Source organism: Emys orbicularis, chromosome 6 (genome assembly GCF_028017835.1).
Source record: "Emys orbicularis isolate rEmyOrb1 chromosome 6, rEmyOrb1.hap1, whole genome shotgun sequence".
Classification (NCBI taxonomy): domain Eukaryota; kingdom Metazoa; phylum Chordata; order Testudines; family Emydidae; genus Emys; species Emys orbicularis.
In genome coordinates this window covers 119,865,622-119,879,821 of record NC_088688.1, presented here as the reverse complement: position 1 = coordinate 119,879,821, position 14,200 = coordinate 119,865,622, and the positions used below count along the sequence as shown (strand labels likewise).

At 41.3% G+C, this 14,200-nt stretch overlaps 1 protein-coding gene across 1 annotated transcript; it reads right to left on the bottom strand.

Moving 5' to 3' along the window:
- Positions 1 to 285: 285 nt before the first annotated feature.
- LOC135880276 (thioredoxin-like) lies at positions 286 to 10,582 on the bottom strand. The gene is made up of 5 exons (XM_065406514.1): positions 10,450 to 10,582; positions 6,073 to 6,177; positions 4,423 to 4,482; positions 2,278 to 2,343; positions 286 to 498 (listed from the first exon to the last, which is right to left on the bottom strand). Exons 1-5 carry the CDS (start codon positions 10,471 to 10,473, stop codon positions 436 to 438), a joined length of 318 nt encoding a protein of 105 aa, XP_065262586.1. The 5' UTR covers positions 10,474 to 10,582; the 3' UTR covers positions 286 to 435.
- Between the last annotated feature and the right edge of the window lie 3,618 nt (positions 10,583 to 14,200).

The following is a 14,200-nucleotide window of genomic DNA, read 5'->3' as shown; positions in this document are numbered from 1 at the left end:
GGATTAAGATGGGTTATGGTGAACTTTTTGCACTGAGAACTTTGTTTAAACAGGACAGACTGCTGGAAATTAGCGATCTCATGCTGTACAAAACAGGTCAATACTAGTGAGAATGGCCATCTACTTTTAGGAGATTACTTCAGAGGGATTGAGGGGATTAACTTCATACCTAACATTTGGTCCAGTAGACCACCACATTACCACCTAGCCATCCACCCCCAGAAGTAATACAGCTGTATCTTATGCAAGCTGCCTAGTTTCACACACTGGACAGCAGTCTCTGTAAGTGAAGAATTTACATTTTATTGTACTCATTTACAGTCTGAAGGGACAAAATTTTTGGATACATATTTAGCTAGCTTGATTAGACTCCATAAGTAGAAAAAGTTACAGGCTATATATAAACAGTCAACATTAACTGTTCACACTGTTCGATCAGCGTAGCTTGGTAATACTCTCTTCCAGCTTCTCTCGGTTTGCTCCAGAGAATTCATGCACCTGTAACAATAATTTGTTTAAGAATAGCCATTTAAAACAGTGATTTTTAGCCCAAATAGTTTTATAATTCCTGGAAAGATATTGGCAATTTTAGTCCCACAAATCAGAGGATAAGAAGTGACCAATGTTGGCGGTTTGAAGTATTGTTTTGATTTCCAGATTTTGTATTCTGCAGCTCTGCACCCCGAAGTATTGTACACACTTTGGGCCAGACTCTGCTTTATTGTTCTCCAAGCACCTCCTACTGACTCCAGTCTTACACAAAGTTTTACAGATTTCATAAGAAACAGCTACACATATGCCATGTCAATCTTGGCTCTCAAAAGTTGTAAAGAATTAAACTTTTCTTACCAAAAATCTTGCATGTTATCTACAAGAGGTCACAAACTATTCAGTTAAACTCTGGATGCAAGACAATGTCTTTTCACCTACTGCATTAAGGTGTTATGACACCACTTCACATCCAGATGAATTAACTTTAGGTAATACTTTGCTGGAGAACATGTTTTCAGAGTTAGATTTATGGACAAGGAACAGACTCGGCAACAAAAGGATATATTTAGTTTTAAAGAGAAAGTTACTAGAGATTCTAGAAGATAGAGTCTTGTCTACACTGGACATAGTAACCACCTACTCAATCCACCCAACATTTGAGGCATATTTTCTGATGGGCAAATTTAGTTTTTGAAAGCCACAGCTCCCACCCCCGGAAGGCCCTTCCTAACATGAACAAAATTATTTGAGCCTGCAAGTCTGGTTATACACTAGCCCACAATGAAGATGACAGTCAGTATGAAGGACTTGTTTTATATTAGAGCACAGCCATCCATCCAATTATTTCGTAACTAAGTGCTTTTGGAGAACAGACAACCAAATGAGGTTACTAAAACAGATATTCCAACCAGAAGCTCACCTCTAGGTTGAGAGAAAGCATAAGTAGTCTTGGCTCAAGTTCTTTATTAGTGTGCCTGGAGTTTAGACTATCAGCTCTGCCATAATTTACAGTAATTACAATTTTGTTATTGTGCAGAAGTATTTGTGCAGAAGTGAATTTGTTTCCTTAGCCTTTCTATATAGCTGAAGACTAAACACATCTAATAAATTAGTTTGCTTGTTTTTTGAAAAAAGTTATGAATTGTTGTTTAGTTATGATTGGGTCACAAAAAGATAGGAATACTAATTAAAATTAAGTCCAGCTGGCCTGCAGCTGGGATAGGTGCATAAAGCAGGTTTCAGACATATTAGGTTCTGAAGAGAGAGGCTCAAAGTCTGGGTCAAAACTTCACATTAGGATTTACCTGGAATACAAACCTAGAGTGTTGCCAGAACTTGTTACATGCAGTTAAATCACTTAGAAGTAGTTTGTTTCTAACATTAGTGACCCATTGCAGAAGGCTAGGCATTATCCTTTTTTTAGGGTGCCAACATGAACTTCCTTGTTTCCGAGGCTACTCTAAAGCCATGTGTGCTCTCTCTAAGTGAGTACGTGTAAGTGAACTATATTGCTCAGGAGGTAAATTGAGATGCAAGCTATTGTGAGATCTTCACAAGGTGCCATTTCTCCAGAGACTTATTCAGGAAATGGCTATTGTGTGTGGTCACTTGCCCCAGTGTTCTATTTTTCCCTATAACAACTTCCAGCAGCTGAGTTAAACCTCATTAAAATATTTTTTCTAGGCCCTATACATGTAGTTATTTTAATTCATATTTAGTGTTTTAGCATCCAGTATCCCCCCTCCCCACACCTATACTGTTTCACTAAGAAGGTTGAAAACCTACCTTGTTGCCCTGCTTGTAGAATTGGAATGTTGGCATGCACTGGACTGTACAATCTGAAGCAACATCCTAAAAAGAAAGTTTCACTGCAATTTTAGCTTGGCAAATTAAACATAGCTAACCAGACATCAGATCTGTAACAGATTACAGAAAATGAAAGGGAACCAAGTAATTATTTGCTACTCTGGTCAGTTTAAGACCAGTCACTAGTTATTATGTGGATATACTATAGTCTTCCTGTTCCTACAACTAGCGGTGGTTTCATCCTCTTTGCTGGATTTGTTTAGACAGAAACAAGACTACTTCTGCAGAAAGTAGCACAATACTACAGAAAGCTAACTTTCTTCCATATCATGCCTTATTTGTAAGGTAATTTCACAGCTGACGGTCTGCCTAACGAGTTTGTTAAACAAGCATCTACTAGTCAGTCAGATTTGCAATCTGATGTTACTTCCATCTGTTCCAATTAAGAACCTATATTGGAAAGGCTTATGAAGATATTCCAATTAGAAGTGTTTATCATTCATTACGAAAGGACAGATACTTTTAAGCAATGAGTAGTGTTTGTTGTTTATTACCACTCAAGAATAGTTTATCACTAGCACACAATAGCTTCAGGTGAGAAGCATCAGTTTTAATAGATCACATATCCAAAGATTGATTAAGTTATCCTAACTGAAAGTTGGGGGGGGGGGGGAGAGAAGAAAGAGGGAGTGAAATGTAGATTGGCTACAACCCCTGCAGAGAGAAGTGCCTATGCTATTCAAGGTACCTTCACAGCAGGGGCACAGGAAGACAAATACATAAGTAGGTAGTTTTTCCTCTAGAACATTAGCAAACTATGGGAGGGGAGTGAAAGATGACCGCAGATTCTAAACAAGATTTGCAGGCAAGCTAGAAATACTGCCAATACACAGACAAGCCTACTACAGCATAAGTACTTCAGAATGCAACAAATGTTGTATCACTTATATGAGGGCCAAGTGGAAGCTTTGAGCAGTTATCAGAGTTTAAGGCCAGAAGGGACTATCAGATCACCTAGTCTGACCTCCTGTATCTTGTAGGCCATCCCCTGCACAATACACCCAACAACTGAAATTTGACCAAAGTATTACAACCCACAGGAGACTAGACATAAGTACCACAAGCAACAAAAGCAAGGATCAAGGGGCACCTGTGCCCAAGGCCCCCCTCAATGGCATGGAAGTGATTGTGCAATATACCTGGATAATTCTGGCAACTGACGCACATGCTGCAAAGGAAGACAACCCTCTTCCCCTCCTACTCTGCCAGCCACAGCCAATCTGACCAGGGGGAAAATTCCTTCCCAACTCCACACATGGCAATCAGTTATACCCTAAGCATGTGAGGAAGAACCAGCTAGCCAGGCATCTGAGACTGCACAGTGGTGCCACCTCAGAGACCTGTCCCTCACCATCCAGTGTCCCATCTGCAGCAATGGTCACCCCAATGCTTCTGAGGAAGGATATTAAACCCATAATACAATGGGTGGAGGAGAGTAAGAGTGCAAGAGACTCCCTAACTGACTGCTGTAGATGGCCAGCTGAAACCCTGAAGCATAAGCTTTTAGGAACATAAGAAGTCTCCTGAGAGGATCTCAGTTTCCTTAGAAGAACTGAAAACGAACTCAAGTTTACATTTTAAGATGGCTTGATTCCAGATATTAGAGAAATGCCCCTATTAACATTTGGACTTTAAAATGAATTCTTGATATTTTAGTCTAGTTTGAATGTTTCCATCAAGTGTTATTCGCATGCACTGAGGACAACAGGAGTTTTGGATATGCAAGGAGTACAGGATCGAGATCACTTTAGCAATCAGACCCATCTCTTGTCAATTAGTGTTTGCTAGGAATTAAAGTACATGATGGAGAAATGCTGAATTACTAACAGGGGATTAAAATATTCCCTTTAGAAATAACAATTAATCCCTAGTTTCTTGCTCTAGGTAACCACTGTTGCAGCGACTGACCATTTTGAGAGCAACGACCATTTTAGGTGTCTCCTAAAAACACCAAGTTTGTAGGAGACAAGTTTCCCAGTATTAGATTACATGGCAAAGTTAACCTTTACTGCCAGTTCTGCCACAAACAGTATTACTTTTGGGTGCACTATTTGTGGACCTTACCTGAGCATCATCCACATCAACTTCAAGAAACACGACGTCTGGGAACTTCTCACAAAGACTCTAAAGTTTTAAAACAAAAAGTGTTAAAATTGCAGTTTTTACTTCATATAAACCTTGTTTAAGAGTGCTCTAGGAGTCTTATATAAGAGCCCCATTTGGGGAAAAACAAATGTTACCAGTTAGTATCTTTTACTAAAAAGTAGATAAGTAGAAGTTTCATTTCCCATAGAGCAATTATGTCACTAGCTGGAGCATCAAGAGTTCAGTTACATGTACCACAGAAGTCATTTTAAGATTTTTAGTAGTACATTTCAGTTTCAAATGCTTTTTACTAAGATCTTTAGCAAAAGGCAAACCTTCCACTACCCAGCTTTAAACTAAGAGTAGTTAGAGAGGAACTTATTAGGGCATTTCCCTCAACCATGAAGTCATGTGACAGGTGTGTCTCTAGGATGATTATATTTGCACGCTCCTAAGCCATAATGAAGTTTTAAAATCATTAAGCAAGTTGCAAGTCAGTTGAAGAGTAAGATTTACACGTCTACAGAGTGATACATGTGCCCTCTTCCTTCAGATGGATCTCAAACATGTATTCCCTTCTTTTTAATAGCTTTAAAGATTGTAATGTTTTTCTCTTTTGACTGAAGAAAATTGATAATTTGTGAAAGTTTGACCCAATTCCTCAAGAGAATTAGAACAAAGTTTTAATAGCGCTGAAACTTTGGAGAGTCACATATGAAGTACCTTCATTCATCAAAAAGGTTTACCCTTCATAAAGTAAGTAGATACAGTAAAATCTCAGTGTTATGAGCACCAGAGTTACAAACTGACCAGTCAAGCGCACACCTCATTTGGAGCTGGAAGTATGCAATCAGGCAGCAGCAGCGACAAAAAGCAAATACAGTACAGTACTGTGTTAAACTACTGAAAAAGGGACAGCAGCATTTTTCTTCTGCATAGTAAAGTTTCAAAGCTGTATTAAGTCAATGTTCTGTTTTAAGCTTTTGAAAGAACCATAACTTTTTGTTCAGAGTTACGAACAACCTCCATTCCCGAAGTGTTCATAACTGAGGTTCTACTGTACCAGGAAATTGGTACAACTTCCAAGCCACATATTACACTAATGAATCATAATTCCTAGTTTTCACTGATGGCTATTTGGAGTTAGCATGCAGGGTTACAGTTCTTTACTTTTCTTGTTTGGGTCGTAAGTATTAATATTATTTCAGCCTGTTCTGTCATTTTGTTAGAATGTTATTTGAGTTTTAGACTTCAAAATCATTTGACAAGGCTGTCTTTTATGGCACCAGAGACAATGAATTTTATTTCAATTTTCTTGACCTTGCCAGTTTGTTACGATCCTCACAATAAGTTGTGAAGAGCATTTCACTTTTTTGGAGAGGGAGGAAGGGAATGCTTTAAAGAGAGTGGTGAAGAATTGTTTGGACAACATTAGGAATATCATTGTTTTGGTTACAGTCACACGGACGTCACAACTGAGATTTTCTTGCAAGTCTTCCCCCATGTGTGTCAAGTAACAAGACCGTTCAGACATCCATAGTGACCTAGTTTTATAGTAAGATAGCATTGCACTAGTCAAGTCTCAGCTGTAAAAACTAGCAGAGTATTGAGTTTGGCATTGTTACTTACATGAAAAAAGGGTTTGATCATTTTGCATGGTCCACACCATGTGGCCGAGAAGTCAACAACTACAAGCTTATCACCAGCAGATTTCAATTCAGCCCTAAATTCTTCCTGTAGAGAGAAGAGATTCAACACCAAGTTTTATTTTTGCAAGTGTGCTCAAATCAAAAAACAAGTTAGTCATAAAGAGGGGGACTGAAGTTCATACTCTGTTTATAGACTGGATATTCTGGTGGCTCAATCCTAATAGCCAGTGTTGCATACCAAGACTTTCTTTAGAATCAGTGGATTTTGAATACACTAGTGTGAGTCAAAAAAATGTCTCCTACAACAACCCAAAAGCTATTACAGTAACCTTATTACTTTTTCAGCAATAGAACAAGTTCTCTCATGTAGGAATTACCCACCAAGTTGTAGCAGCAGATTTGTTGTACTGGCTGGCCCAAAGCCAAACCTACTACATGAGACTAGATTTTCCTTTTTAATGCAAACTAAAAAGGAACTAGGCATGCAGATTAGGCAAGAGAGAAGGAGAGAGAGTTTGTTGAGTTCTAATCAAATACTTGCTCTAACTAGTGAAGCAGGTGCTTCCTACTGCCAGTGTTCTGGTATGTTTGATACATGAGGGTATCTGACAAATCTTTTATTAGAATTGTTATTCTAATCAGATAGAAACCACAAACCCAGCTTCTCCTTATATACAAACAGTTGTTTCCAGCCAACTGTTCCTGAAAATGCCATTTTAACTGCATTCAGTCAAGTTTGTCCAGTTCTTTCATTCTACATTTTAGAACTTTTACTCTTAAATATCACCAAAGCAGTAGGTTTTGATGCAAAGCAGGCGACTCATGCCCATAACTACCAAAGCCCTACCTTTTGTTTTCATAGCACAATAGCATCTCCCCCCAATCCAAAATGGATAGATCGGAATTACACCTCTCACTTCAGTTACATGTCCCTGAACAAGGTATAAGCTAATCACACTGTACTATAGAATCAATTATACAGTCTTCATACTTAAGTGGATCATCCTTTGCAATAAAAAGGAAGCTTTCCTGCAAAGTTCAGTGCTTCTATGCATGACATATCAAGAGTTCCGACGTACGGTTTGCCTTTTCTTTAGGCAAGAACACCATTGGGAGGGAAGGACGTAGATGTTCAGATTGTTTTAGGCTATATACCTAGATTGCAAGCCAAGTGACTTCTTATTTAATTCCCAAAATAGCATGATAAACATCTGAGAGACTTTCCAAATCAGTACATAAAAAAGCCATCATTAACACTTTAATAGTAGAAGCCCCTTGCAAGTTCTTATTGCTATTGAGTTTAACACTCTTCAAATAAAATTTGGAAACTGAACACTGTAGTTTTACAGTACCCATTCATCCTATGTTAACACTGGAAGCAAGTGATTATAAGAAACTACAACATAAGCATTTTTAAAAGGAAAATTTATGCTATAAGTACATGGGTCCCGCCACCCCAAAATGCACAATTACCAGTATAGGAGAAAAACTTGATAGACCATCCAGCAATCTAATTGACTACAGTAAGACATTAATATAAAGGGAGATATGACTTCCTTAAATATTTAAGATCTACTTTTTCAAAACAAGGCATAAGATCCCATCTCAAAGGGGATACAGCGTTGTATATCTAACCTGAGAGACTGTCAGGGAACTGCTAACAGTACCTGGGGAGACTGGGAAAGTGTCAAGTCACAAGATATGGAGAAAACAGGTGACAAATGTTCTTATAAAGACAGGGTTTCTGGGTACCAAGTACTGGGACACGGAGAGAGGTGAGGTCTAAGTCGCCTCAGCTGAAGGAAAAAAGGACGATGAATACTACTTTTAAAAATCGATCCCCTTCTCCCCCATCTGTGTCCTGCTTCCTCCTTTCAAAAATAAATAAATAAATAAATAAAATAAAGGAGTTTCTGAAGTGAAACCTGGATGTAACTTCAGTGTCAAACACCTCATGTCTATAGTTGATGAGCACTGTTGGCTGGCACTGCAAGCTACCTTCCACATTACGTAGCTCAAGCTGCCTTGACGAAGAGGAAAAGCAGAGGTGTGAAGGTCAGTGTCAAAACTGGAAACCAGGAGAATCCATTTGCAGTCCAGTGCCCTATCCACTGGGCAACACCGCCTCATCTTCCAAAGTGATGTAACAATACATGATCCAGCTACATTTTAAGGAGCCTACTATATATTAAAATCTGCACAATCATTTAGACTCCACCAGGAAAACAATTTTCTTCATGTTCCTGCACCAACATCCAAGTCTTCTATAAGTTCAGCAAAAGATGGAACCACTCTTTCTATTTAAGCAGCTTAAATGTGCGGCAGATATAGCTAGAGCTGTTAGACTCCTGTAGTGGAAACCATCTACATTTGTGAAAGTGGACTAGTTTTGAGCCAACATCACTCCAAGGGACTCTGGGAAGCAGATTTATATTTTGTACCAAGACTGAGCTGTTAGCTGAATTTCACCTAAACCAGCTGGCTTAAATTTGAGCACAAGACTCAAAAGGTACAATCCCACACACAGTTAAATGAATGCAATTAAAAGCCCACTAGGTTTGCTTAGCTTTAGATACAGCCACTTTAAGGTATTTTAAAAGACTGCTGTGTTCCTTTAGTATGTTATAATTCAGAAATTTGGCCAGATGGCTGATAAAAGCAGCCCAATTTGTATGCTACAAATAAAACTGATAGAGGAACGGAACATGTATCATTTTATTGTTGGCTGAACATTATCCGCAAGTAAATTCTGCTATGTAATTTGCTGTATTGTGGAATTCGGAGACAGTCATCTGTACAAATTGGATTTGGTTGTGTTGCTACAGCCTGAATTTCAAGGTAGCCATGTTAAATGAATTTGTAGTCCTTAGAGATGCAGTGACACTAATCATAACAATTAAATTGTAGAATATAAAACTCATTTATTCCTGACTATGTGTGGCCATGTACAAGATGTGCACTGTAACAATTCTTGTAAGTTAAGGGATCAAAGAAGCCAATTCAGATTTTGAAGGAACCAGCATTACTTTAGATGATCTGGTGAAGCTATAAAAAGACTGAACACTAAAATACTGGTTCAGAGGCCCTAGCATTAACCTACCTGGGCACCAATAACTATTCCTTGACATGCTATTCAGACATTATCATGTTCTCTACTTCACTGCATTCATAAAGGCAATGAAATTCACTAGGGTGGGACCAGTGGGTATAATCTGGTTCAGTTTTATGCTGAAGACTACCTTGGCAAACCCAGTTTTGGGTCACATGAAAAAACTAGGACCCAATTCAATACTAGAATAATTCTGTTTAACAGCGTAAGTTTTAAATTAAGAGGACACAATCACAGCAGCTTTGCGTCATTGACAGCTCTCTAGAAACACTATCTTGTGACAAGCCAAGACCACTAGTACAGTGACTTGGTTATTGTCAACATCGGGTCCCCCTTTTACTCACACTTCCCAAAGTACGAGGCAAACTACTTGCACAGATAAGCACAAACCATTCCTGACCTAATGTTCCCTCCTCCCCCCAAGAAGGGAATCTGCCTACTTTCCATAATTGTTACACTACTGCACTATCACACAAGCTAATCAACAGAGGACACGGAACCTGTATTCATCAGTCTCATTTTTAGAGGGTAGACAAAATATTAGTGCCTTGACATCATCAAAACGCTACCTCTGCCAGTGACAAGTAAGAAGCGATACTTTGATAGCACAGGGCGTGCCCGACATCAGTTTCTGCTGAAGTTTTTTTTTTTTTTTTGAATTAACTGATGCAGGGCCCACTTGGGCCGTGTGCCCACAGCGCCAATCCTCGCTGCAGCTGCTGACAGTTTACCCTGCAGCTGATCTCCACTCTGGCCAACGTAACTCCGTGGCCCTGCAGCAGAACCACTCGACCCGAGACCCCCAAACAATTACAGAGGGAGGGGCCAGTTACCCAGGCACGCGCAGTACCGGGGGGGGGGGTTCCCAAACGACAAGGGGTCCCGCCGGGGGGAGAAGGAGAATGGATCCCCTCCCCAGCGCAGACCGGCCGCCGGCTCAGCCAGAGGCTCCTCAGGAGAGCAGCTCCCCGAGGCCTGGCGCAGTGGGGTGGGGGCGGCCGTGCAACGCGGGCCAGGCCCCGAGGACACCGCTGCCCCGGAGGAAGGGGGAAGAACCGCGCCGTGCCCGGCCGCGCCCAGCGATGAGGCCACTCAGCTTTACGGCGCGGGCACGAGGCGGGGCTGCGCTCGCGGGCGTTCCCGCGAGTTCCCGGGCACTGAACCTCCTCGAGACCCCGCCCGCCCCGAGCTGGCCCTACCCGCCCCCGAGACGCTGGCGAGGCCGCCCCGCCACCAACCGCTGCTCACCAGGTTCCCCACGGTCTTCACCATCGTTGCCGCCCGGGTTGCGCTCACGAGACGCTACTTAACTGATACTTGGACCGCTAGTGCCTGTGGCGCGGTACCGACGCCCTCCTGCTTATATAGAGGCCAACCCCCAGGCCTCAGTGCGCACGCGCGCTCCGCGACCCGCCCCTCCCTTTTCCCAGAAGAGGAGGATGCGCGCCAACGGCTGACGTAGCGGAGCTCGTGCTCGCGGGTTTCCATCCCCTCCCCCTCGGCTCGGCGCGCGTTGAGTGGCGCGGGTTAAGACCCCCTCCCTGACTGGGCGGCGGGACTCCGCTGAGCTGTCAGGCGGCGGGGGCGGGGAACCCTCCCGAGGAATCACCACAGCTCCTCCCTCCCCCAGCGAGAGGGCGAGGCGGCTGCGGTCACTGACTCCCCCCGCAGAGCAGATGTCACCCCCGGACCCAAAGCAGACAGGTCCCTGCCTGCCTCTGCCTGGGAGAGGCACAGGGCAGCGCCAGGGGAGGCCCCACGGGAGGGGGGCAGGAGAGTGAGCCTGGCCTGCCCTCACCCCACAGTGGCTGCTCCTGCCCCAGCTCCCCCCTCCGGGCACGGTGTGGTGGGGTCACAGTAGGGTGACCAGATGTCTCGATTTTATAGGGATAATCCCGATATTTGGGTCTTTTTCTTATATAGGCTCCTATTACCCCCTGTCCCGATTTTTCACACTTGCTGTCTGGTCACCCTAGGTCACAGCCAGGAGCTCAGATTTGGCCTAGCTGCCCCTCTCTTGTGACAGGGCCGGGGGGCTGCCGGGCCAAATCGGAGTGGCACTGGAACTCCACACACCAGGTCGCAATGCCCCAGGCTGCGCTTTCGATTGCTAACCTGGATGCACGCACGTCCCCCTTCCCCGAAATCATAGTGATGCCTAGGGGCAAGTATTAAATGAGGTAATGGAATAAAATGTGTGAGATGTGTTGAAAACCAAATCACGGCCAGTGAGATGAAAGCCTCCAAATCCACAAAGGAGACTCAAACTAGTAAAAAAAAAAAAAGGGGGTCAGGGGGAATCAAGGATTTCACAGAAAATTTCAATTTGTTGGTAGAAATTCAAATACTGAACAGTTTTGGGTTTCACCTGGAATATTTTGGTTTAAAGACACTCAGTTTTTCCATTAAAATTTTCTGAGGAAAGCAGTTTTTATGTATCCATATTTATTTATATAAATGAAAAGACAATACACCAGAAATCTACAGATAAAAAAAATCAGAGAAATACAAACCAGACAAATTGAAAATGTACAAATTAAAAATGGGGGTGTGCTTTGGTGTGCGCTTGGAAAAATAAACAAGCAAAAAAGAACGCTGAGGTTTGGGTGAATAGTGTAATAGGATAAAAAAAATGCAAATGCATTTTGTCTTTGGGAAAATTGAAAACAGATGTTAAGAAATAAAAGGCTGTTTTTCTTTTTTTAATTATGGAAAATAAAAAAATGATTACATGGACGGAAATGTTTCCTATATGAGTTTGTTTCTCTGGAATTAAACTGGGCCTCTTGTGTCACATGGGCGAAAAAGAGAGGGCAGTAGGTAGGGAAATTTTTGGCATTAAAGCAACTTTTGATCAAATAGTGAGAGATGCTTGTATGCAGCATTAGTCACAGCAACATTCTGAGCCTACGTTTCCTTACATAGCTCATGGCTAAAAGCTCAGTGACTTTGGAAAAAACTGCTGTGTAACAATGACCAGGAAGTATTTCACATGCATAGGCCCTAGCCAAAAGTCATATGATTTCCTTCCTCCTTCCCTCACTCCTTGCTCACTGTTCATTGCTGATGTTGCTGCTTGTGACATAGTACTATTTACAGCTTATATTACTGGAAAAACTCCAGCCAGTGTGCTTTATTTAAATAGTTTTAGTCGACTCTGAATGACTTATGATTTTTTTGAGAGCCCGCAAGTTACCATAAAGTTTTCTCTTCTTTTGGTTTCAGAAGGAGAAATCAGGGGGGTTACTGAGTTCCCAAGTCAGTGTTGGACCACAGGCTTCCTACAATTATGAAATCTCAAGTAGTCACTTATATTACTTAAATTAAACTAGCCTTGGTTATACAGTTAAAATAATAATAATTATACAGGTTTCAGAGTGGTAGCCGTGTTAGTCTGTATCAGCAAAAAGAACAAGGAGTATTTGTGGCACCTTAGAGACTAACAAATTTATTTGAGCATAAACTCAAATAAATTTGTTAGTCTCTAAGGTGCCACAAGTACTCCTCGTTCTTTTTAATAATTATACTGTGAACACCCTTTAAAAAGTTCCACCAGTTTGAAAGATTCTACCAGGTTAAAAAATATTTCTCATATTTAAAATGGACAATTCCATTTGAATCTTTCAAACTGTGTGGAACTTTTAAAAGAACATTTTATAGTGTATTTGGGTTTTGGTGTATTCTGAGTTTTTTTATTTTTTAGAGGGGGTGTATGTTGGGGCTCATTGCATGTGTTTCGGTGTTTGCTGCATGCTTTAAAATCCTGGAATGAATAAAGTTGAATGATTGTAAAATGTGATTCAGTAGTTGTGCAAATTATCTTTTGACTCTAGATACCATGGTTATTGGTGTCCCTATAATTGTAGACAGATTATCAAGATGAATAGATTTCCAGGTCCTTTGCACTCAGATGACATAAATATTTGTACCCTATAAAATATACATGGTTTAGAGGTTGGTGGAGACCAAGCCAAAAGGAATACAAAATGTTAAATTGATTGTTAATGAGAAAAATACGAACAATTTTAACTGGCAAACAGATAAATGTTTGACTGTAAAGATAAAATATTTCTAACTTCTAATAGACCTTTTCTTTTTGTTCCTGTACAAGCAGGTATCACCTTTCACCAGGCTTTAGGGGAAATCCCTGGTTCTTTATCAGATGGGTTCACAGTTATTGTACTGGTTAGTTACACACCTTCTTTCCGGCAAAAGATGTCTGTTTATTATTTCATTTCCATAGGCTGTCCTTGTGTCTTTAAAGGATTTTCACCATGTACCAAGCTCCCAGGTGATTTATCCTGCCTGGTAGATGCTGCACAGTCCTTACAGTGTGCTTTTATTGCCCTTTGCTTATTCCTCTCCTTTTGTGAAGAGGATGAATATCTCTCTCATACATGCCAACGATATGCCTAGGGCCACTTTATACCACTTTGGCAGCATAAAGGGTCATAAAACCAGAGGCTTCAGAGAGTGGGTAATTGTGTAAGGGGATTCTCTGGGTGGTGCATAACTGGCATAATGGTGCTACATGTCCCTTCTTAATGTCTGGGGTAGGGTTGTGCTGGAGGCTTGGCCAGGAAGAAAGCACTGCTGTGTTCTGCTACTCTCAACTGCCAGAATATACCCTTGTGTCCATGGACAGTTGACTGTAAATTAGAGCAGCCTTGAGGACCAGAATACAAAGAAGTACAAAGGTGGCATAAAGCCTCTCTCTCTCTTTGGTGTGTAGATTTCAGTCAGAACTGGGAATCAGGCCACTGGTAGTCATACAGCCTGCTTACAGAATACATGAAAACTGAAACCCAAATAAAGTTTCGAAGATATCCATCATTGACAGGGTGAACAACTTTTAATATAGTAAGACTTACAGTCTGTGACTAACAGCATTCCAAGGCAAGGGGCTCATTGGTATCTGGTAGTGAGTTTCAGCTGGCCTGCCAAGTTCTAGTGTCCCCCAATTCTTTAATGTCATGAAACATACCTGATATGTAAAAAT